The sequence below is a fragment of the Chiloscyllium punctatum genome, chromosome 18 (genome assembly GCF_047496795.1).
Source record: "Chiloscyllium punctatum isolate Juve2018m chromosome 18, sChiPun1.3, whole genome shotgun sequence".
Lineage (NCBI taxonomy): Eukaryota > Metazoa > Chordata > Chondrichthyes > Orectolobiformes > Hemiscylliidae > Chiloscyllium > Chiloscyllium punctatum.
In genome coordinates this window covers 83,889,612-83,915,187 of record NC_092756.1, presented here as the reverse complement: position 1 = coordinate 83,915,187, position 25,576 = coordinate 83,889,612, and the positions used below count along the sequence as shown (strand labels likewise).

The 25,576-nt window shown below is 42.3% G+C and overlaps 1 protein-coding gene across 1 annotated transcript in view; it reads right to left on the bottom strand.

Moving 5' to 3' along the window:
• eif3s6ip (eukaryotic translation initiation factor 3, subunit 6 interacting protein) overlaps positions 1-3,185 on the bottom strand; it is a 31,357-nt gene extending 28,172 nt beyond the window's left edge. Inside the window, exon 1 of the mRNA XM_072588621.1 lies at positions 3,011-3,185. Coding sequence (XP_072444722.1) covers positions 3,011-3,043 — 33 coding nt within the window. The 5' untranslated portion in view covers positions 3,044-3,185. The remainder of the gene's footprint in view (positions 1-3,010) is intronic.
• Positions 3,186-25,576: the final 22,391 nt, after the last annotated feature.

Below are 25,576 nucleotides of genomic sequence, written 5' to 3'. Positions count from 1 at the left end.
CAACACTCCAGGGAAAACGGCCCCAGCTTATTCAGCCTCTTCCTGTAGCTCAAATCCTCCAACCCTGGCAATATCCTTGTAAATCTTTTCTGAACCCTTTCAAGTTTCACAACAGATGGGAAGGAGACCAGAATTGCACGCAATATTCCAAAAGGCGCCTAACCAACATCCTGTACAGCCACAACATGACCTCCCAACTCCTGTATTCAATACTCTGACAAATAAAGGAAAGCATACCAAACACCTTCTTCACTATCCTATCTACCTGTGACATTACTTTCAAGGAGCTATGAATCTGCACTCCAAGGTTTTTTTGTTCAGCAAACACCCTAGGACCTTACCATTAAGAGTATATGTCCTGCTCTGATTTGCTTTTCCAAAATGCAGCACCTCGCATTTATCCAAATTAACCTCTGACACTCCTCAGCCCATTGGCCCATCTGATTAAGATCCCATTGTAATCTGAGGTAACCTTCTTTGCTGTCCACAACACCTCCAATTTTGGTGTCATCTGTAAACTTACTAACTATACCTCCTATATCCATGTCCAAATCATTTATATAAATGATGAAAAGTAAAAGGCCCAGCACCGATCCTTGAGGCACACCACTGGTCAAAGGCCTCCAGTCAGAAAAACAACCCTCCACCACCACTCTCCGTCTTCTACCTTGGAGCCAGTTTGGTATCCAAATGGCTAGTTCTCCCTGTATTCCATGAGATCTAACCTTGCTAACCAGTCTCCCATGGGGAACCTTGTCGAATGCCTTACTGAAGTCCACATAGATCATGTCCAACACTCTGCCTTTATCAATCCTCTCTGTTACTTTTTCAAGAAAAAGTCAGTCAAGTTCATGGGACATGCTTTCCCATGCACAAAGCCATGCTGACTATCCCTAATCAGTCCTTGTCTTTCCAAATACATGTAAATCCTGTTCCTCAGGATTCCCTCCAACAACTTGCCCACCACCGACATCAGGCTCACCAGTCTATAATTCCCTGGCTTGTCCTTACCCCCCTTCTTAAATAGTGATATCACGTTAGCCATGCTCCAGTCTTTTGGCACCTCACCTGTGTCTATCGATGATACAAATACCTCAGCAAGGGGCCCAGCAATCACTTCCCTAGCTTCCCTCAGAGTTCCAGGATACACCTGATCAGGGCTTGGGGATTTATCCACTTTTATGTGTTTCAAGACATTCAGCACTTCCTCCTCTGTAATATGGACATTTTTCAAGATGTCACTATCTATTTCCCCACATTCTATATCTTCCATGTCCTTCTCCACAGTAAACACTAATGCAAGATACTCGTTTAGTATCTCCCCGATCTCCTGCGGCTCCACACAAAGACTGCCATGCTCATCTTTGAGGGGCCCTATTTGCTCCCTAGTTACGCTTTTGTCCTTAATGTATTTGTAAAAACCTTTTGATTCTCCTTAGCCCTATTGCCAAAGTTATCTCAGGTCCCCTTTTTGCCCTCCTGATTCTCCTCTTATGTGCACTCCTACTGCCTTTATATTCTAACGATTCACTTGATCTCTCCTGTCTTACAGATGCTTCCTTCTTTTTCTTAACTCTCAATTTCTCTAGTCCTCCAGCATTCCCTACACCCACCAGCCTTTCCTTTCACCCTTACGGAATATACTGTCTCTGGACTCTCATTATCTCATTTCTGAAGGCTTCCCATTTTCCAGCCGTCCCTTTACCTGCAAACCCAATTAGCTTTTGAAAGTTTTTGCCTAATACCATCAAAATTAACCTTCCTCCAATTTAGAACTTCAACTGTTAGATCTGATCTATCCTTTTCCATCACTATTTTAAAACTAATAGAACTTTCGGGCCAGTGACCATAATTCTATTAGTTTTAAAATAGTGACAGTAAAGGATAGACAAGATCTAAAAGTTGAAGTTCTAAATTGGAGGAAGGCTAACACTGTCCACTGCACCACCAATTTTGGTGTCATCTGCAAACTTACTAACCACACCTTCTATATTTACATCCAAACCTCTCCTCATGACTTAACCCCTGAAGATTAAAACAACTTCAGGCTGCAAATGGAGGATAGCCACTCATAATAATCACAATAATGCGACAAGGATTTCAGGAAAAATTGCTTTCCCCAGAGAGTGACATTTGATTATTACAGTATGAAGTAATTCCACAAATGTATAAAATTAATCCATCAGAAAAGCATTGGATTTTTTAGCCCTTCTCTGGTAAATCCAAAGTCTAAGTGAAGGGTCAAAGCCCATGTTGCACAACCTTAAATCCAAAGAAAATTGGAAAAAGAGTTGAGCTAATTAAACTGAAGTAATGTTAAGGTTCAACTTAAAAGATTGTAGATTGTACAGGAAAAGACTGAGATGATAAGCAGTTCCACAGCTTTGAGATCCAGTAATGGATTGGGATAGAATAATAAGCATTTCTATGATATGCATTCTGCTTCAAGGCAGATGCTTGATCCTGGATCCGTTTTCTAGGCAGTTTTGTCAGTAGTAGGTTGCCATTGCCTCCCAACCTCAGGGACACAGCATGGAGGAAGGTACCAAGTGTACTTTAACTGGAAAGGGAATCGAATGTGCAATGTTGGTGCTATTCTGAACCAGTCACTAGCCACCCAGCCAACTGGGCTAAGCAGTCTCCAGTTCACCTTGGACTCCAAAATAAAGTTGCATTCCTCTGCTTGAGCTCAAAGACAAAGGTTAACATTCCTGTACAGTGCTGAGGGAGCATTGTACTGTCCAATCCAGAGTGAGGTTCAATCAAGGTCCCATTGACTTACCTAGTTGGATGTAAAAGATCCTATGACATTAATTCAAACAGAAGGAGATTCTGAATCCACTAGAAAGAACTAATCAGTACAATATTTTAAAAGATAACACTAAGTTTTAATGGGAAGGGGGTTGTTTGGTAAATTGAGGCTCCTTTGGGCCTCAGGCTGCAGGAACCATGTGTGTGTGTGACATTAACGAAACAGCAAAATATCACTCGACCCTCGCCGCAAACTCACCTCCGCCCCATAATCATCCGCAAAAGCCGACATCTCCCTCTCGGTTTCTCTCTTTCTGGAAAACTATTATCCTTTTTGTTTTAAAAAGAGAAACTCGATTTTCCCGCAGGCAGAGGAGAACACAACCAACCGGCCTTTCGTGTTCCACAGAAAAGGTTCCCCGGCGCAGCACAAGTGCCAAAGAACAGTTCCCCTTCACAAAGTCTTTGCAGCTACAATGCAATGCTGTCTTAAAGGAAAATGCTTCAGTTCCCTTAAACGATATCTTATTTATTATTGCTATCTATTATATATTATACCTTAAGACATTTATTCTTCATCTTATTTTTCCATCTCAGTAGGATGTTTACTTTTATTCATGGGATGTGGAAGCACAGGCCAGCATCTATCCCTAATTGCCAGAGAGAAGGTGGTATTGAGCTGCCTTTTCAACCTCCTTCAGCCCTCGGAGTAGAGGGACACCCACAGTTCTAAAAGATCCTGTAATGTTATTTCAATGAGGAAGAGTAGCAGAGTCGTCCCCACTTTTGACCAAAGGTCACAGAACTGGTGTGAACATAGGAGGTTATTATGTTTGCAGATGACACCAAAATTGGAGGTGTAGTGGACAACGAAGAAGGTTACCTCAGAGTACAACAGGATCTTCATCTGATGGGCCAGTGTGCCGAGGAGTGGCAGGTGGAGGTTAATTTAGAATAAATGTGAGGTCATGCATTTTGAAAAGGAAAATCAGGGCAGGATTTATACACTTAATGGTAAGGCCCTGGGAAGTATGCTGAACAAAGAGACCTTGGAGTGCAGGTTCATAGCTCCTTGAAAGTGGAGTTGCCCAACTAGACAGGATAGTGAAGAAGGTATTTGGTATGTTTGCCTTTAATGGACAGTGCATTAGGTGCAGGAGTTGGGAGTTAATGTTACAGCTGTCACAGGACTTTGGTTCGGCCATTTTTTGAATACTGTATTCAATTTGCTCTCCCTGCTAAAGGATGGTTGTTGTGAGACTTGAAAAGGTTCAGAAAAGATCTACAAGGGTGTTGCCAGGGTGGAGGGTTTGAGCTATAAGGAGAGGCTGAATAGGCTGAAGCTATTTTCCAGAGCATCAGAGGCCAAGGGATGACCTTATAGAAGTTTATAAAATCATGAGGGGCATTGATAGGATGAATAGCCAAGGACTTTCCCCCAGGAGAGGAGAGTCCAAACCTAGAGGGATTGGGTTTAAGGTGAGAGGGGAAAGATTTAAAAGGAACCTAAGCGGCAACGTTTTTAATCCGAGGGTATGGAATGAGGAAGTGGTGGAAGCTGGTACAATGACATCATTTAAAAGGCATCTGGATGGGTACATGAATAGGAAGGTTGTAGAGGGATATGGACCAAATGCTGGCAAATGGGACTAGATTAACTTAGGATATCTGGTCGTCATGGACGAATTGGACTGAAAGGTCTGTTCCATGCTGTATATCTCTGTGATTCTCTGACTCTGCAAAGATGCCACCTGCCTGGGCACTTCCAGCATTTTATGAACATACAAAATAGGAGCAGAATTAGGCCATTTGGCCCCTTAGTCTGCTTCACCATTCAATGAGATCATGGCTGATCTGTTTATGCTTTGAATTCCATATTCCAATCTTAACTCCAACCTTTGATTCCCTTGACTAACAAGAATTTCCTATATCAACCTTAAAGGTATTCATTGATTAAAAAAAAACTGCATATACGGCAAATCAGGATCAAATATAGAAATTGCTGGACAAACTCAGCATGTCTGGCAGCATCTGCAGAGAGAAAGCAGAACTAACATTTTGGGTTTAGTGACCATTCTTCAGAATGGCAAAGTTAATTATTTAAAAATACGAATAGATCCATTATTTATTTTTGGTAACACTTTGAGATATTGTGGGCGGCACGGTGGCACAGTGGTTAGCACTGCTGCCTCACAGCGCCTGAGACCTGGGTTCAATTCCCGCCTCAGGCGACTGACTGTGTGGAGTTTGCACGTTCTCCCCGTGTCTGCGTGGGTTTCCTCCCACAGTCCAAAGATGTGCAGGCCAGGTGAATTGGCCATGCTAAATTGCCCCTAGTGTTAGGTAAGGGGTAAATGTAGATGTAGGGGTATGGGTGGGTTACGCTTCGGCGGGGCGGTGTGGACTTGTTGGGCCGAAGGGCCTGTTTCCACACTGTAAGTAATCTAAAATTAATTGTGAGGTACCAATATAAACTAAAAGAATTGCCAATTGACCTGACATGTGCGATCTTCACATGAATTGGTACCATTTGGCACTGTGTCAAACTCAACACATTCACAAACTGGGTGCTACTGTGGCAGACTGACCACAGTCCACAAAAGTACTGAATAGTATCTATACTATAGAGCACACATGACAGCTCAAAGCACAAAGCTCTAAAATCAAACTGTTTAGTTTCTGGTATTGCTGGATTCTCTTTTCTGGTATTGAGTGCTAAGAAACTGGCTTAAAGAGGCCATTGCGTCTGTCACTGTGAGGGACCTGCATAAAGATATGCAGCTGATCCTGAAGTCATGTGGGCTCCTAACTCAGAATAGGTTGGTAATAATTCAGCTTTTAAACTTGACAAGAAACTTGGACTTACCTTCTAGAACAGTCTCCACCAAGCTTCACAACTACAGGAAGGGTATGTAAAACTTGGCACTCTTGGAAATAAAATCCTTCCTGGATTTCAAATCTTCTTGGATTTTGGACAACTAAGTTAAGCGGGGTCAAGGGTTGTTCAAGAAATACAGAGCACAGGAAGGAGAATGAAGAGCTACACTAAATAAAGCAGGGAAGCTGATAACTAATCTGACGCAGCATTTACAATCTGTACCTCGCCAAATTGTCACAGTATTTGGACAGTATGAATTTCATTGAACCAAACACAGTTGAAAAATGTAATATTACCAGTGGATTATTTCAAAAATGTTTGACTTTCAAGGGTTAGATCACTTTGTACCTGCTCAATTGATAATAACTTGTGTAGCAACTTTAATGTAGATTCCAAAGATTCAATAGCAGAATGTTATCAAACAAAATTTGATTCAACCAAAGGGGGAAATGGAGGTGTAATGATAATGTCATAGACACTAATGATTTGGGAACATGGATTCCTACTAGAGTGGATGGAATTTAAATTCAATTAAATTTAAGTTAATTTGGCCGCACAGTGGCACAGTGATTCACACTGCTGCCTCACAGCGTCAGAAACCCGGGTTCAATTCCCGCCTCAGGCAACTGTCTGTGTGGAGTTTGCACATTCTCCCTGTGTCTGCGTGGGTTTCCTCCGGGTGCTCTGGTTTCCTCCCATAGTCCAAAAATGTGCAGGTGAGGTGAATTGGCCATGCTAAATTGTCCGTAGTGTTAGGTGAAGGAGTAAATGCAGGGGAATGAGTCTGGGTGGGTTGCTCTTTGGAGGGTCGGTGTGGACTTGTTGGGCCAAAGGGCCTGTTTCCACACTGTAAGTAATCTAATCTAATAATTACAAATAAATACTTTTGAACAGCACTTACTGTTATAATGTAGGAAACACAGAGACCAACTTGCAGGTAACAAACTCCCACAGACAGAAATACAATCAAGACTAGATAATCTGTTTATTTGATGTTGACTAAAAAAAAGATATTCAGGAATAAGGGGATAACTGAAATAAACATAAAACATTTTGGAAACACTTAGCAGGTTCACAAAGTGACAATGGAAAGAAATAGAGTTAATGAATCAGGTCAATGACTGTTAAGCTACACTTAATTCTATTCCTCTTCTCAGGTATTGCATGACCTGCTGAGCATTTCCAGCAATGTTTGTTTTTATTTCAGATTTCCAGAATTTAAAATTAAATTTTAAGTATAAATATGTATGAATGGTAAACATGCAGAACAAAATAAATTTTGATATACTAAATGTATAACATGAAAGCTCCTAATTTTAAACATACATCCAAACGAACGTAATGCTGCACCGTTTTAAAAAAGTTGAGTGAATGTGGGCGTCCTTATTAAGATTTATTCCTTATTCCAAGTTTTCCCTGAGAAGGTGTTGGTCAGCCCCCTTCTCGATCCACAGCAGCCTGCAGTGCTGTATAAGGACAAAGTTCCAGGATTTTGAACCAGAAACAATTAAAAAATGGCAATATAATTGCAGGATGGTGAGTGACTTGGAGAGTTACCAGAGGCATGTAGTATCTCCATGGGCTTGATTCCCCTGTCCTTCTAGACTTAGGAGCTACTGTCAAGGAAGCCTTGGTGAGATTTGATTTGATTTTATATTTTGTTGTCACATGTACCTCAGTACAGTGAAAATTTTTGTTTTGCAAGTAGTACAGGCAGATCATATCAAAGAAGATCATAGGGAGCTTAGATAGACTGAGGCATGCCAGGTTATGGCTGCACAGGAGGTGCCCAAAAAGTCATATCAACATTAGATTTGAAATTAGGAAGGTTCCATTCAGAAGTCTAATAACAGCAAGGAAGTAGCTGTTTTGAACCTGTTGGGGCATGTAGTCAAGCTTCTGTATCCTCTGCCTGATGGATGAGTTTGGAAGAGAGTATTACTGGGGTGGTAGGGGTTTTTGATGATGTTAGCAGCTCTCAATGGCAATGAGAAGTGTAAATGGAGTCCGTGATTGAGAGGTTGGTTTCCATGATGGCCTGGGCTGTGCACACAAATTTCTGTAGTTTCTTACAGTCCTGGACAGAGCAGTTGCCATATCAAGACATTATGCACCTGGATAGAATGCTTTCTGTGGTGCATCTCTAAAGGTTGGTGGTGGTCCTAATTGATATATCGAATCTCCTCAGCCTCCTGAAGAAGATGAAGTATTGTTGTGCCTTCTTGACCATTGCATTTATGCGGGAGGTCCAAGACAGACTATTGGTTGTCATCAATCCTAGGAACTTGATGCTGTTGACTCTCTCCATCTCAGTTCTGTTGATGTAAATAGGGGCATAGAGTCATAGAGATGTACAGCGAGGAAACAGACCCTTCGGTCCAACCCGTCCATGCTGACCAGATATCCCACCCAATCTAGTCCCACCTGCCAGCACCCGGCCCATATCCCTCCAAACCCTTCCTATTCATATACCCATCCAAATGCCTCTTAAATGTTGCAATACCAGCCTCCACCACATCCTCTGGCAGCTCATTCCATACACGTACCACCCTCTGCATGAAAAGGTTGCCCCTTATGTCTTTTTTATATCTTTCCTCTCTCAGCCTAAACCTATGCCCTCTAGTTCTGGACTCCCTGACCCCAGGGAAAATACTTTGTCTATTTATCCTATGCATGCCCTTCATAATTTTGTAAACCTCTATGAGGTCACCCCTCAGCCTCTGACGCTCCAGGGAAAACAGCCCCAGCCTGTTCAGCCTCTCCATGTAGCTCAGATCATCCAACCCTGGCAACATCCTTGTAAATCTTTTCTGAACCCTTTCAAGTTTCACAACATCTTTCCGATAGGAAAAGACCACAATTGCACGCAATATTCCATCAGTGGCCTAACCAGTGTCCTGTACAGCCGCAACATGAACTCTCAACTCCTGTACTCAATACTCTGACCAATAAAGGAAAGCATACCAAACACCTTCTTCACTATCCTATCTACCTGCTACTCCACTTTCAAGGAGCTATGAACCTGCACTCCAAGGTCTCTTTGTTCAGCAACACTCCCTAGGACCTTACCATTAAGTGTATAAATCCTGCTAAGATTTGCTTTCCCAAAATGCAGCACCTCGCATTTATCTGAATTAAACTCCATCTGCCACTTCTCAGCCCATTGGCCCATCTGGTCCAGATCCTGTTGTGATCTGAGGTAACCCTCTTCACTGTCCACTACACCTCCAATTTTGGTGTCATCTGCAAACTTACTAACTGTACCTCTTATGCTCGCATCCAAATCATTTATGTAAATGACAAAAAGTAGAGGGCCCAGCACCGATCCTTGTGGCACTCCACTGGTCACAGGCCTCCAGTCTGAAAAACAACCCTCCACCACCACCCTCTGTCTTCTACCTTTGAGCCAGTTCTGTATCCAAATGGCTAGTTCTCCCTGTATTCCACGAGATTTAACCTTGCTAATCAGTCTCCCATGGGGAACCTTGTCTAACGCCTTACTGAAGTCCATATAGATCACATCTACTGCTCTGCCCTCATCAATCATCTTTGTTACTTCTTCTAAAACTCAATCAAGAAACATGATTTCCCATGCACAAAGCCATGTTGACTACCCTAATCAGTCCTTGCCTTTCCAAATACATGTACATCCTGTCCCTCAGGATTCCCTCCAACAACTTGCCCACCACTGAGGTCAGGCTCACCAGTCTATAGTTCCCTGGCTTGTCTTTACCGCCATTCTTAAACAGTGGCAACATGTTTGCCAACCTCCAGTCTTCTAGCACCTCACCTGTGACTATCGATGATACAAATATCTCAGCAAGAGGCCCAGCAATCACTTCTCTAGCTTCCCACGGAGTGCTCGGGTACACCTGATCAGGTCCTGGGGATTTATCCACTTTTAACCATTTCAAGACATCCAGCCCTTCCTCCTCTCTAATGTCTTCCTCTTTTCTTCCTGAGGCTTAATGATCAGCTGTTTTGTTTTGCTGACATTGAGAGAGAGATTGTCATCATTGCACCACGATACCAAGCACTCTATGTCCATCCTGTATCCTATATGCTGAATTATATTCTGTAAAAGGAGCACACTCAATCATATCATGTCTGCGGCGGCCAGAGTGAATGTTTGGGTAATGGTCATGGTGACTATGAAGCATATAATTTGTCCTGGATGGTGTCAATTTTCTTGCATCTCATTGGCACTGCATTTATTTGGACAGGTGGAGAGTGTCCCATCATATTCTTGACTTGTGTCTTGTGGATGGGGACTCAAGTGATGATATAGTTGCCTTAGGAAAACCAGCCTTTGACTTGCTCTTTAGCCACAATATTTAGGTGGGCTGGTCCAGTTTCTAATCAATGGTGACCTACAAGATGTTGGTGTTCTTGTCACTAATGTACATGTGAGATTCTTCAGACTCATCTTTACACAGATGGTAATTTACTGGTGCTTGTGTGGTGCAAATATTGTTTGTTATTTGTCAGCCCAAGTTAGGTAGCCTGGGATAGTGGGTGAATCCCTGTGTGCAGCTGTGCCAAATTGCACCTTATACTGTGATGATTTGGAGGTGCAGGTGTTGGACTGGGGTGTACAAAGTTAAAAATCACACAACATCAGGTTTTTTTGGTAAATATTTTTATTGAGAAAAAGATTTTAAACTTTTTACAAAATTATAAAATTACTACAAAATGGCATAACAATCTTATAATATAACAACAATAACAGTAAACAAACTACTACTGTACTCCACAAACAATTGAGAAGAAAAAAAAGAATAGTTAAAAAACCTACACAAACTACAATTCAATAAATAATTAAATCAAAAGGAAAGAAACTAAATTAAACCGGGCTGAACCAAGGCAAATTAAACTAAATTAAGTTACAATACTCAGCGCAGTCCCACCAAAGCTCCCCATCACCAGGAGTATCAGTTGGCATACCTGTATTTGTTCAGAATTCCTCCTCCCAGGGGCGTCGGCCCGCCAGACATAGTCCTCATGACCACACAAAGGCCCTGACCAAATCTGTGTCTATATAATTCAAAAAGGGCTGCCACTTCCTATAAAAAAGTTCCATTTTCTGTTGCACCATACTTGTAAGGAAGTCCAGGGGGATATGCTCCATAACTAATCTACACCACCCTGAGAGTCCCGAGGGATACACTGACATCCAGCTCATCAGAATGTTCTTTCTTGCACAAAATGAAGGAATATTAAACAGTTTCTTCCCATCCGCGTCCAAAGAGGAGAGATTCGGCAAACCTAAGAGGAGGGACACCGGGTCTACCTTGACCTAAGTTCCCAAGACCCCTTCTAAAACACTCGCTGTAGCACCCCAATACTTACGAAGCTTGTGGCATGACCACAAGCAATGAGTAAGAGTACCAATATCTGTTTCACATTTGGGGCATATTGGGTACGCTCCTGTCTTAAATTTCGCAAGCTGCTCCAGTGCCAAACGAGTCCTGTGGAGTACCTTCAGTTGCATACCCTGCGTTCTATTGCAAGTCGAAATCTTCCTTACATTCTCCCAAATATCGTCCCACACCTCTGACGAGATCTTCATCCCCAATTCTTGAGTCCAGATTCTGCATAGCTGCTCAATGTCCTTCCATACACTACCTCCTAATAATTGACAGAGGGTGCTGACCGAGAGAGTACCATTGGACTGAAGTACTCTCCTTTCAACATCCTATTTATAGGGATTAACCATTAATGTAGTCTTTTTCTGTATAAAGTCCCTAATCTGAAAGTAACGAAAAGAGGTACCTCCTAGATAGTTCACATTTCTGGTTCAGCTGCTCAAAAGACATCATGACCCCCTCATCAAGTAAATCTCCCAAACAGGATACTCCTCTAGACTCCCAAAGCTTAAAGGCGGAATCCATTGATCCCGGCCAAATCCTCACGTTCCAACTATGGGAGTAAAAGGGGAAGTTTTTTTGTAAATTGCCCTCGCCTTATCACATCATTCTCCATGCTTTAACCGTAATAAGGACAATCGGATTTCTGCAATGGTCCATAACAGTCCTCATCTTGCCCATAAACCACAAATTAACAAGGGGGCATTTTGCCTGGGAGGCCTTGATGTCCAGCCACATTGACGACAGGTCCTGGCAAGTCCAATCAGCCATATAGGATAGTAGTGAAAATAATTTGATACTTCTTGAAATCGGGGAAATCCACACCTCCCATCCCCTGCGGAAGCTACAATTTGGCAAGGTTAATAAGAGGCCATCCATGATGCCACAACACCAGGTTATAGTCCAACAGGTTTATTTGGAAGCACTAGCATTTGGAGTGCTGCTCCTTCATCAGGTGGTTGTGGAGTATAAGATCGTAAGACACAGAATTTATAGCAAAAGTTTACAGTGTGATGTAGCTGAAATTATACATTGAAAAAGACCTGGATTGTTTTGTTGTGTCATGGTGAGGACAGTGCAGGAGAGAGAGAGAGAGTGAACCTGCACAGTTACCGCCTTTGCTGTTTGAACTCGTGTATCGCTGGACATTGGAGTGCATCTGGGAAAATTAACAAACAGTGAAATTCACAACTAATCTTGGAGGAACTGTTGGGCGAAGTTCACAGCACAGAATCAGATAAGTTAATTGTTGTTTTAAGTCTGTCCAAGAGAAAGCCTGCAGTAGTGAGTATAGTGGATTATTTCTTAATTATATGTTTTTGGAGATAAGTCTGTTGATTAAACTTAAAATATAAACTTAAATTAATAGTCATAGCTATTAATTTAACCTGGGGCAGTGTTTGTAGAGGAATAAGACGGTGTTATTTTCTGGGTCTGTAGATTGTGAAGGAGCAAAAATGGCCTTTGCAGTGAGATGTACTTCTTGTCAGATGTGGGAGTTTAAAGAGAGTTTAAGGGTTACTGTGGATTATATCTGCCATAAATGCTATTGGTTACGAATCTTATCAGATCGAGTGGATCGGTTGGAGAGACAGATAGAAGCGATGAGGAATTTGCAACAGCAACAGTATGTGATGGATGGCAGTTATAGGAAGTGGGGAAAGTCTCAGATACAGTCACATAGATGAGTTAACTCCAGGAAGGGTAAGAGAGGTAGGCACCTAGGGCAGAAGTTTTTTGTGGATGTACCTATTTCAAACAGGTATGCTGTTTTGGAAAATGTAGGGGTGATGGATTCTCAGGGGAATGTAACACAAACAGCCAAGTTTCTGGTGTTGAGACTGGCTCTAATGCAACTAGGGGTATGTCGACTTCCAAGAGATCAATTATGTTTGGGGATTCTCGAGTCAGAGGATCAGACAGGCGTTTCTGTGGCCAGCAGAGAAAAAGCAGAATGGTGTGTTGTTTCCCTGGTGCCAGGATCAAGGATGTCTCAGAGAGGGTGCAGAATGTTCTCACGAGGGAGAGGGGCCAGCAGGAGGTCGTTGTCCACATTGGAACCAACAACATTGGAAGGGAAAAGGTTGAGACTCTGAAGGGAGATTACAGAGAGTTAGGCAAAAATTTAAAAAGGAGGTCCTCAAGGGTGGTAATACCTGGATTTCTCCCAGTGCTATGAGCTAGTGAGGGCAGGAATAGGAGGATAGAGCAGATTAATGCATGGCTGAGGAGCTGGTGTATGGGAGAAGGATTCACATTTTTGGATCATTGGAATCTCTTTTGGGGTAGAAGTGACCTGTACAAGAAGGACGGATTGCATCTAAAATGGAAGGGGACTAATATACTGGCAGGGAAATTTGCTAGAACTGCTTGGGAGGATTTAAACTAGTAAGGTGGGGTGGGGGGGACCCTGGGAGATAGTGAGGAAAGAGAACAATCTGAGACGGGTACAGCTGAGAACAGAAGTGAGTCAAACAGTCAGGGCAGGCAGGGACAAGGTAGGACTAATAAATTAAACTGCATTTATTTCAATGCAAGGGGCCTAACAGGGAAGGCAGATGAATTCAGGGCATGGTTAGGAACATGGGACTGGGATGTCATAGCAATTACAGAAACCTGGCTCAGGGACGGGCAGGACTGGCAGCTTAATGTTCCAGGATACAAATGCTACAGGAAGGATAGAAAGGGAGGCAAGAGAGGAGGGGGAGTGGCATTTTCAATAAGGGATAGCATTACAGCTGTGCTGAGGGAGGATATTCCCGGAAATATATCCAGGGAAGTTATTTGGTTGGAACTGAGAAATAAGAAAGGGATGATCACCTTATTGGGATTGTATTATAGACCCCCCAATAGTCAAAGGGAAATTGAGAAACAAACTTGTAAGGAGATCTCAGCTATCTGTAAGAATAATAGGGTAGTTATGGTAGGGGATTTTAACTTGGAGAAAGTGAGGACTGCAGATGCTGGAGATCAGAGCTAAAAAAATGTGTTGCTGGAAAAGTGCAGCAGATCAGGCAGCATCAAAGGAGCAGGAGAATCGACGTTTCGGGCATAAACCCTTCTTCAAACATCGACTGGGACTGCCATAGTGTTAAAGGTTTAGATGGAGAGGAATATCTTAAGTGTGTATAAGACAATTTTCTGATTCAGTATGTGGATGTACCTACTAGAGAAGGTGCAAAACTTGACCTACTCTTGGGAAATAAGGCAGGGCAGGTGACTGAGGGGTCAGTGGGGGAGCACTTTGGGGCCAGCGACCATAATTCTATTCGTTTTAAAATAGTGATGGAAAAGGATAGACCAGATCTAAACGTTGAAGTTCTAAATTAGAGAAAGGCCAATTTTGACGGTATTAGGCAAGAACTTTCAAAAGCTGATTGGAGGCAGATGTTTGCAGGTAAAGGGATGGCTGGAAAATGGGAAGCCTTCAGAAATGAGATAACAAGAATCCAGAGAAAGTATATTCCTGTCAGGGTGAAAGGGAAGGCTGGTAGGTAAAGGGAATGCTGGATGACTAAAGAAATTGAGGGTTTGGTGAAGAAAAAGAAGGAAGCATATGTCAGGTATAGACAGGATAGATCGAGTGAATCCTTAGAAGAGTATAAAGAAAGTAGGAGTATACTTAAGAGGGAAATCAGGAGGGCAAAACGGAGACATGAGATAGCTTTGGCAAATAGAATTAAGGAGAATCCAAAGAGTTTTTACAAATATATTAAGGACAAAAAGGTAACTAGGGAGAGAATAAGGCCCCTCAAAGATCAGCAAGGCGGCCTTTGTGTGGAGCCACAGAAAATGGGGGAGATACTAAATGAATATTTTGCATCAATATTTACTGCGGAAAAGGATATGGAAGATATAGACTGCAGGGAAATACATGGTGACATCTTGCAAAATGTCCAGATTACAGAGGAGGAAGTGCTGGATGTCTTGAAACAGTTAAAAGTGGATAAATCCCCAGGACCTGATCAGGTGTACCCGAGAACTCTGTGGGAAGCTAGAGAAGTGATTGCTGGGCCTCTTGCTGAGATATTTGTATCATCGATAGTCACAGGTGAGGTGCTAGAAGACTGGAGGTTGGCAAACATGGTGCCACTGTTTAAGAAGGGCGGTAAAGACAAGCCAGGTAACTATAGACTGGTGAGCCTGACCTCAGTGGTGGGCAAGTTGTTGGAGGGAATCCTGAGGGACAGGATGTACATGTATTTGGAAAGGCAAGGACTGATTAGGGATAGTCAACATGGCTTTGTGCATGGGAAATCATGTCTCACAAACCTGATTGAGTTTTTGAAGAAGTAACAAAGATGATTGATGAGGGCAGAGCAGTGAATGTGATCTATATGGACTTCAGTAAGGCGTTCGACAAAGTTCCCCATGGGAGACTGATTAGCAAGGTTAGATCTCATGGAATACAGGGAGAACTAGCCATTTGGATACAGAACTGGCTCAAAGGTAGGAGTCAGAGGGTGGTGGTGGAGGGTTATTTTTCAGACTGGAGGCCTGTGACCAGTGGAGTGCCACAAGGATCGGTGCTGGGCTCTCTACTTTTTGTCATTTACATAAATGATTTGGATGCGAGCATAAGAGGTACAGTTAGTAAGTTTGCAGATGACACCAAAATTGGAGGTGTAGTGGACAGCGAAGAGGGTTACCTCAGATCACAACAGGATCTGGACCAGATGGGCCAATGGGCTGAGAAGTGGCAGATGGAATTTAATTCAGATAAATGCGAGGTGCTGCATTTTGGGAAAGCAAATCTTAACAGGACTTATACACTTAATGGTAAGGTCCTAGGGAGTGTTGCTGAACAAAGAGACCTTGGAGTGCAGGTTCATAGCTCCTTGAAAGTGGAGTAGCAGATAGATAGGATAGTGAAGAAGGCGTTTGGTATGCTTTCCTTTATTGATCAGAGTATTGAGTACAGGAGTTGGGAGGTCATGTTGCGGCTGTACAGGACATTAGTTAGGTCACTGTTCGAATATTGCGTGCAATTCTGGTCTCCTTCCTATCGGAAAGATGTTGTGAAACTTGAAAGGGTTCAGGAAAGATTTACAAGGATGTTGCCAGGGTTGGATGATCTGAGCTACATGGAGAGGCTGAACAGGCTGGGGCTGTTTTCCCTGGAGCGTTGAGGCTGAGGGGTGACCTTATAGGGGTTTACAAAATTATGAAGGGCATGCATAGGATAAATAGACAAAGTTTTTTCCCTGGGGTCAGGGAGTCCAGAACTAGAGGGCATAGGTTTAGGGTGAGAGGGGAAAGATATAAAAGAGACCTAAGGGGCAACGTTTACACGCAGAGGGTGCTACGTGTATGGAATGAGCTGCCACAGGATGTGGTGGAGGCTGGTACAATTGCAACATTTAACAGTCATTTGGATGGGTATATGAATAGGAAGGGTTTGGAGGGATATGGGCCAGGTGCTGGCAGGTGGGACTAGATTGGGTTGGGATATCTGGTCGGTATGGACAGATTGGACCGAAGGGTCTGTTTCCATGCTGTACATCTCTATGACTCTATGACTCTATGACTCTCATCTTTTAGAATGGGTATGTTGTTTTCAGTTCTTTCATATGTAAATTCCAGAACTTTCTTAATGTTACATTCTCAAGTGAACTTTAACAATAGTTGCCATATTGGCCTAGACAATGCATTATTTACAAAGGTAGTCTCGACCCTAACATTTTTTTGTTTTAAAAGTAGATGTGAAGTGGCTGTTCCAGGTGTGATGCAACTGGTCAAACTACTTAACTTTAAGCAAAACACAATTTATTTCAACACTACAGTTGAACATGAATAAAAGCAAGTAGAATTTATAATAAATATTGGAAAAGTTAACCGAACACTCAACACAGTAACTTAACTAATTAACTGTTGCAATACAGTAACATCCCATAAACACACCCCTTGACATAAAGGTAAACTCAAACCCAGATTCTTACAGACAGGAGGGAACAACATCCAAAGAGATTTCCAGGAAAGTCAGTGAGGAATTCTTTACTGAAGTTTGCAACTGTTCTGGACTCACACACTGTGTGACTGGTACAGTTTAAAAAACTAGAAAAACACCTGAACTGGGAGAACTGGCTTCTCCCCTTCTATTCTCCAACTGTTAAAACTCCCTAGATTCCTTTGCACCTCTGTCTTTATGACTCTTCAAAAAAAAGGACAAATTAACCTTTTTAAAGTGGCAGCATCGCCACATTATAAACCCCCTATATTCCTGAAGGGATTCACTTGATCTCAGCTGTCTATACCTGACATATGCCTCCTCCTTTTTTCTTGATCAGAGCCTCAATATCTCTCGTCATCCAGTATTCCTTGCTCCTATCAGCCTTGCCCTTTACACTAACAAGAACATGCTAACCCTGAACTCTCGTTATCATACTTTTGAAAGCCTCCCAATGGCCAAACATCCTTTTACCTGCAAACAATCTCCCCCAATCAATTTTTGAAAGTTCCTGTCTAATACCATGAGGAGAATTTTGCAGGGTTCATTAGATGGGTGCAAACTTGTCAAATTTAGTGTCTAGGTCTGGTCAGTTTTATTATTATGGCTTCCTTTCAGCAGTTTGATACAATTGAGTGATATAATATGGCATTTCAGAGGGCAGTTATGACAGTGTGATAATAGGCCTCATTTTGGTGAGGGTGGCAGGTTGTGAGGGTAGGTCTCTGGATAAGGTAAGATGTCACTCACCATACAGTGTCTCTGGAAGACCCCTTAATTCATGAGGGTTGTTCCTGAAACCACTAACTTTTTATTTTCTAGCTATACTTATTCAAATGCATAACAGAGGTACAGCATACGGTGTGTAGTGAAACACATCAAAGATACACATATCTGCTAGTAAATAATGATAAGAAACATGCGAACTTTCCAGAAATTTAAAAAATTCATTGTAATTATCTACAACATAGATGGTACATTATTTTGGTTGAAATAAAACAATGCTGACTGAAAGACTGATCATATAAGACAGCAGAGATTCAAAAGTGCGAAGTGAAAATTGCATCTAAAAGTTACATTTACACCTGCAGCAAAGGGCTTTCCATATTTACAACAAACCAGTTTTAAAAGTCTGGATTATGTTCTTTATTCTACTTCCAGCAAATTGGAAGAGTTATTCTACAGGTTAATGAAGCAACAATCTGACATAGTCACATGCAGTTAAAAATCGCACAACACCAAGTTATAGTCCAACAGGTTTATTTGGAAGTACGAGCTTTCAGAGCGCTGCTCCTTCATCAGGTAGATGTTCTTCAACAGCTACCTGGTGAAGGAGCAGTGCTTCGAAAGCTCGTACTTCCAAATAAACCTATTGGACTATAACTTGGTATTGTGTGATTTTAACTTTGTCCATTCCAGTCCAGCACTGGCACTTCCACACCATAGCCTTACTCAGAATTATACCTTTCAGCCAGTGAAGACAAGGCAGTTATTAAAGAACACAAATGTATCATTAGATTAAATTAGATTACGTTACAGTGTGGAAACAGGCCCTTCGGCCCAACAAGTCCACACCGACCCGCAAGCCACCCATACCCCTACATTTTCCCCTTACCAAACACTACAGGCAATTTAGCATGGCCAATTCACCTAACCTGCACATCTTTGGACTGTGGGAGGAAACAGGAGCACCTGGAGGAAACCCACGCAGACACGGGGAGAACGTGCAAACTCCACACAGTCAGTCACCTGAGGCGGGAATTGAACGCAGGTCTCTGGCGCTGTGAGGCAGCAGTGCTAACCACTGTGCCACCGTGCCGCCCACAAACTGAACAGTCTCTTGCAGAATGTGCTAATTCAAGTTCTGTTACTGACATTTTTTGCTGTGAAATTGAGCCATAAAAAAAGATGGGTGTGAAAAGCCTGGATTATTTATAACTAAGTCTGAGTGCACTTTGAATGTGATGTCGCATCTGCATCACAATTAACATTTGTTTTGCATTTGTAGTGTACAAATCAAATTGTCAAATTATAGGTGACTGAATTTTTTTTTGTTATATTGTGCAACCTACATTTTCTGTCCTGACAACTTTGCTACGCTCCCATACTGTGCTTCTGTGGATTCAGTTTAGAATTTATGGTCATGATAAGTCAGGAGTCGGCCATATTGGTTTGCATTCTTGACTCATACATAAGTCAGACTGGGTAAGGAAGACAGATTTTTTTTCTTAAAGTAAACCATATGATCTTTTTTTGAATGACTATCTAGTTGTATATTCAATCAACAAACACATTTGTAGCACCTTGAAAATTGTGGAACATCCCAATGCATTTTATAGGAGCAAAATTAGACTAAATCACTTAATGAAATATACAGAATAAATGGCAAATAAGTTTTGTAAAATAGCTAGGTTTTATGGAGTGCCTTTAAGAAGGAAAGTGAAGCAGAAAGGGAATTCTAGAACATATAACCTGGTGGATTGGTTTAAAGGAGGGATGCTCAAAGGCCGGAATAAGATGAACACATTAGAGATTGGAGGAAGAGAAAAGTGTAAGCATTGCTTTCACTTGTGTCTGATTTACTTGCTTACTTACTGGGACCCATTTTGCACTAATAATGAGATGGGGTTTACTGTGAGATGATTTCCCCTGTAACCTTACTGTTCTGAAATTACTATGTTCTCACAGTTGTTTAAAATCTGCTTTAGAAGCACAAAATGGTAAAGAAGTTTATATTACCCCGAATATAGCTGACTGAACTGAAGCTGATGTTATTCTCACTTCCATTGCTCCTACTTCTTGTGCTGACATTGCCCCCATTGTGTCAAGACCCTCTGATTAGAGAAGCCCCTTTAAATGCAGTTCTCCGGGTTATCCCCAAGTACAGTGGCTTCCTACCATTTACCATGTCGGCATGGTAACTGACATGCAAATTCCTCCCATGCAGTTATCCCATTTTGATACAGCAATGTAATTAACATAACCCAGTTAACTCCATGTGAATGAGTTTATGTCCCAGGAAAAGGTGTTACAAAAGGCAATATTGGATATTGTAATTTCCATATTGATTGAGCTGGCCCTAGAAGCCAAGCTGTCTCAACAACAGTTCTACTGAAATTCCTATCCATTGTTCCATCCAAAACTTTGCAATGTTATCTCATCAACACCTATTCAATATAGTTAATCAAGGTACATGCTTTGCATATCTGTCTGACCTGAACCAATTTGATAGTGAACTCTGCAAGCTTCCTGGCTTACTATCTTGGTTCCCTTCCCAGCATGCTGTTTAGTTGGCCAATTTTTCCAGCATGCTGTTCAGTCAACTAATTGTGTTTTCAGTATTCCAAAAGTTATGCTCGATATTATAAAAGTGCTGTTATTTTACATAGTGGGGACATTCCACTACCTACAGAAGCCATGGAACAACTGAATATTTTTAAAATTTGACAAAGTTAAAAATCACACAACACCAAGTTATAGTCTAACAGTTTTATTCTTTTTTCCTTGTCACCAATTCACCCTTTATTTACTAATACACAGAAAAGTGGCTGTGGCCAGCCAGCTCGGAGTCAGTCCTCAACTGAGGATTTGGAGATGCTAGCGTTGGACTGGGGTGGACAAAGTTAAAAATCACACAACACCAGGTTATAGTCCAACAGGTTTAATTGGAAGCACTAGCTTTCAGAGCACTGCTCCTTCATCAAGTGGTTGTGAAGTACACAATTGTAAGACACAGGATTTATAGCAAAAGTTTACAGTGTGATGTAACTGAAATTATACTTTGATTGTTTGTTAAGTCTCTCATCTGTTAGAATGACCATGTTAGTTTCAACTCTTTCATATGTAAATCACAAAACTTTCTTTTAAAAGTTACATTCTCAGGTTAACTGTAACAATTGGTGTCAGCCCAGATAATGTGTTGAAGGTGTTAGTCCCCTGTGTGCTGCTGTCTGTGCCATAATGTTTAGACTGAATCTAATCTAACAATGAATTAACAGAATCTTACATGGGTTCATGCAGTTTTTGAGCAAAGTACAATGTAACTCTGCAAAGTACATATTCACCCCACAAACATATATGTGTATGTATGCATGTGGGTTTGTGAGTGTGTGTGTGTGTGTGTGTGGTGCAATGGGGTCATCTGCGGTCACACACACACACAGGCACTCCTATACACACACACACACACACAAACACTCCTACAGGCACACACACACACACAACTGCACCCTCTCACAGACTTAGCCCCCTTTCCACTCACACACACACACATATACACTTTCTCTCACAGACACTCACAATTCCCCCCCCCCCCACATACACACACAAACCCACAAGCACAAATACACAAATACTTTTGTGAGGTGAATATGTACAATACACAATTGTAAAACACAGAATTTATAGCCAAATTTTATGGTGCGATGTAACTGAAATTATACCTTGGTTGAAAAATACCTTGATTGTTTGTTAAGTCTCTCGTCTGTTAGAATGACCATGTTATTTTCCCTTCTTTCATATGTAAATCACAAAACTTTTTTTAAAAAGTTACATTCTCAGGTGAATTTTAACAATTGGCATCAGCCCAGATAATGTGTTGAAGGGTTAGCCCCCTTGTGCTGCTGTCTGTGCCATAATGTTTAGGCTGAATCTAATCTAAAAAATGAAGTAACAGAATTTTACATGGATTCATGCAGTTTTTGAGCAAAGAACAATGTAACTCTGCAAGTACATATTCACCCCACAAACATATATATGTATGTATGCTTGTGGGTTTATGTGTGTGTGTGTGTGTGTGTGTGTGTGTAGTGCAATGAGGTTACCTGCAGTCACACGCACACACACACCCCTATAGGGACACACACTCCCACACTCAGAACTGCACCTTCTCACAGACTTAGCCCCCTTTCCACTCAAAAACACACACATATACACTTTCTCCACAGACAGTCACAATTCCCCACTCCACACGCATGCACTCCTACACACACACAGGCACTCCTACACACACAGACACACACACACTCTTACAGGCACACACACTCCCACACTCACACGTGCACCCTCTCACAGACTTAGATCCCTTTCCACTCACACATACACATATACACTTTCTCTCACAGACACTCACAATCCCCCCCCCCCCCACACACACAAACCCACAAGCACACATACACATATACGTTTGTGAGGTGAATATGTACAATACACAATTGTAAAACACAGAATTTATAGAAAAAGTTTACAGTGTGATGTAATTGAAATTATGCATCGAAAAATACCTTGATTGTTTGTTAAGTCTCTCATCTGTTAGAATGACCATGTTAGTTTCAACTCTTTCATATGTAAATCACAAAACCCTTTTTTAAAAGATGAATTCTCAGGTGAACTTTATTGGTGTCAGCCCAGATAATGTGTTGAAGGGTTAGCCCCCTTGTGTTGCTGTCTGTGTCATAATGTTTAGACAACCTACTCTAACAAATGAATTAACAGAATCTTACATGGATTCATGCAGTTTTTGAGCAAAGTACAATGTAACTCTGCAAGTACACATTCACCCCACAAATACATATGTGTTATGTATGCATGTGGGTTTGTGTTTGTGTGTGTGTGTGTGTGTATGTGTGTGTGTGTGTGTGTAGTGCAATGGGGTCATCTGCGGTCTCACACACACAGGCACTCCTACACACACACAAAGGCACTCTTATATGCACACACACGCAAACACTCACACACACTCCTACAGGCACATACACTCCCACACACACATGCACCCTCTCATGACTTAGCCCCCTTTTCACTCACACACACACATACACTTTCTCTCACAGACACTCAGAATCCCCCATCCCACATACACACACTCCTGCACACACACACAGACACTCCCACACACACACGCACACACACACACACACACACAGGCGCTCCTATACACACACACACACACTCCCACATTCACACCTGCACCCTCTCACAGATGTGGATCCCTTTCCAATCTCACACACACATATACACTCTCTCTCACAATCCCCCCCCACCTCCCCACAACACACACACACACGCGCACCCTCTCACAGACTTAGATCCCTTTCCACTCACACACACATATATATACACTTTCTCTCACAGACACTCACAATCCCCCCCCACCCCCCCCCCCCCCCACACACACACACACCCCACAAGCACACATACACATATACATTTGTGGGGTGAATATGTACTTGCAGAGTTACGTTGTACTTTGCTCAAAAACTTCATGAATCCATGTAAGATTCTGTTAATTCACATTTTAGATTAGAATCAGTCCAAACATTATGTTACAGACAGCAGCACACAGGGGACTAACACCTTCAACACATTATTTGGGCTGACACAAATTGTTAAAGTTCACCTGAGAATGTAACTTTTAAAAAAAGGTTTTGTGATTTACATATGAAAGAAGTGAAACTACCATGGTCATTCTAACAGATGAGAGACTTAATAAACAATCAAGGTATTTTTCAACATATAATTTCAGTTACATCACACTGTCAATGTTTGCTATAAATTCTGTGTCTTACAATTGTGTACTCCACAACCGCCTGATGAAGGAGCAGGACTCTGAAAGCTAGTGCTTCCAGTTAAACCTGTTGGACTATAACCTGGTGTTGTGTGATTTTTAACTCAACTGTGGAGATTTTAATTTTGTTTTATTTTATTAAACAGTACAAAGCACAAACAAACAGTTAACTGAACAATCGTATACAAAAAACAGCATTTTACAGGGGAAAGGGACGGCAAAGCCAGATCCCAAACTCCACTGTACAACCAGGTCGCAGGGAAACAAGGACAAACCTTGTCCTCCCATCTTACATTATCGAATAGGAAACATACTGATAGTCTGATAAACTGAACAATGAAACAGTGCATATAACACAGACACCCCCGGCAACCCAGCAAACTACCCGACCCACCCACCTTCCAGCCACTCAAAGGCAGTCTGCCAGATGTCCCTCAGGCTTCCAACAGGCTTATTTGGAAGCTATAGCTTTCGAAGTGCTGTTTCTTCATCAGGTGGTTGTGGAGCAGAACCATAAGACACAGAATTTATAGCAAAAGGTTACAATGTCATGCGGCTGAAATATATTAAAACTTTGAAGCATTGTTTGACCAGCAATCTAATGTAGGTCTGTAAGCATAGGGCCACAACTGGAGTATTGTCTGCAGTACTGGTTACCACATTACAGGATGATTGTAATTGCTCTGGGGAGAGTGCAGAGAAGATTTGCTAGAATATTGCCAAGGCTGGAGATTTGTAGCTACCAGGAGAGATTGAAGAAGTTGGGGTTATTTTCCTTTGAACAGAAAAAGCTGAGGGGGTGACATGATCAAGGTATACAAAATTGTGAGGGGTAGAGACAGGAGGAACCTATCACCTTTGGCAATGAGTTCAAACACCAATGGTCATAGATTGAAGTGAAGTGACAGAAGGATTAGAGAGGATGTGAGGAAAAGGTTTTTTTACACAGGGGACGATGGGTGTCTGGAATTTGCTGCCCGAGTAATGGAATTCAGCTATTTTAAAAAGTACCTGGATCTGCAAGTTAAGTCTGTTTTCCAGCCTCAACCTCTTTATCTTCAGCTGCTGTCGTGGCATTGATCACCTCAACCTGTCCACCCCTCTCACCCACTCCAACCTCTCACCCTCACAGGGTGCAGCCCTCCACTCCCTATGCTTCAACCCCAACCTTACCATTAAATCAGCATACAAGCTAGGAGGCAATGCTAGCTTGGCACATCAACCTCTACACTGCTGAAGCCAGGCACCAACTCACGGTCACCTCCTCCTACTGCTCCCTCAACCATGATCTCACCTTCCATCACCAAATCATTATTTCCCAGACCATCCACAACCTCATCACCTCAGAGGATCTCCCATTCACAGCCTCAACCTCATAGATCTGGAACACCCCACCACCCCGTCCTACCACTTATCCAAAAGCTGCAAGCCTGACTGCCCCAGTTGGCCCATCATCTCCGCCTGCTCCTGCCCTACTAAACCTATCTCCTCATAACTTGACACCGTCCTGTACCTCTTGGTCCAGGAACCCTCCCCATACACATTTGCACACCACCCACACCCTTCACTTTCTCCATTACTTTCATTTCCCCGGACCCCAATGCCTCATCTTCACCATGTATGTCCAGTCCCTGTACACATCCAATGCCATGGCAAAGGCCTCCAAGCCCTCCGTTTCTTCCTTTCCTACCGACCCAACCAGTACCCTCCACCAACACACTCATTCGATTAGAGGAACTGGTCCTCACCCTCAACAACCTCTCCTTTGAATCCTTCCACTTCCTTCGGACCAAAGGGGTAGCCATGGGCACCATATGGGCCCCAGCTATGCCTGCCTCTTGATTGGATACGTGGAACAGTCCCTCTTCCGCAGTTACACTGGCACCATACCCCACCTTTTCCTCTGCTAAACAGATGACTGTACAGGTGCCAGCTCATGCTCTCATGAGGAGGTTGAACAGTTCATCAACTTCACTAATACCTTTCATCCTGACCTTAAGTTCAGCTGGACCATCTTGGACACCGCCCTCCCCCTCCTGGACCTTTCCGTCTCCATCTCCGGTGACCGA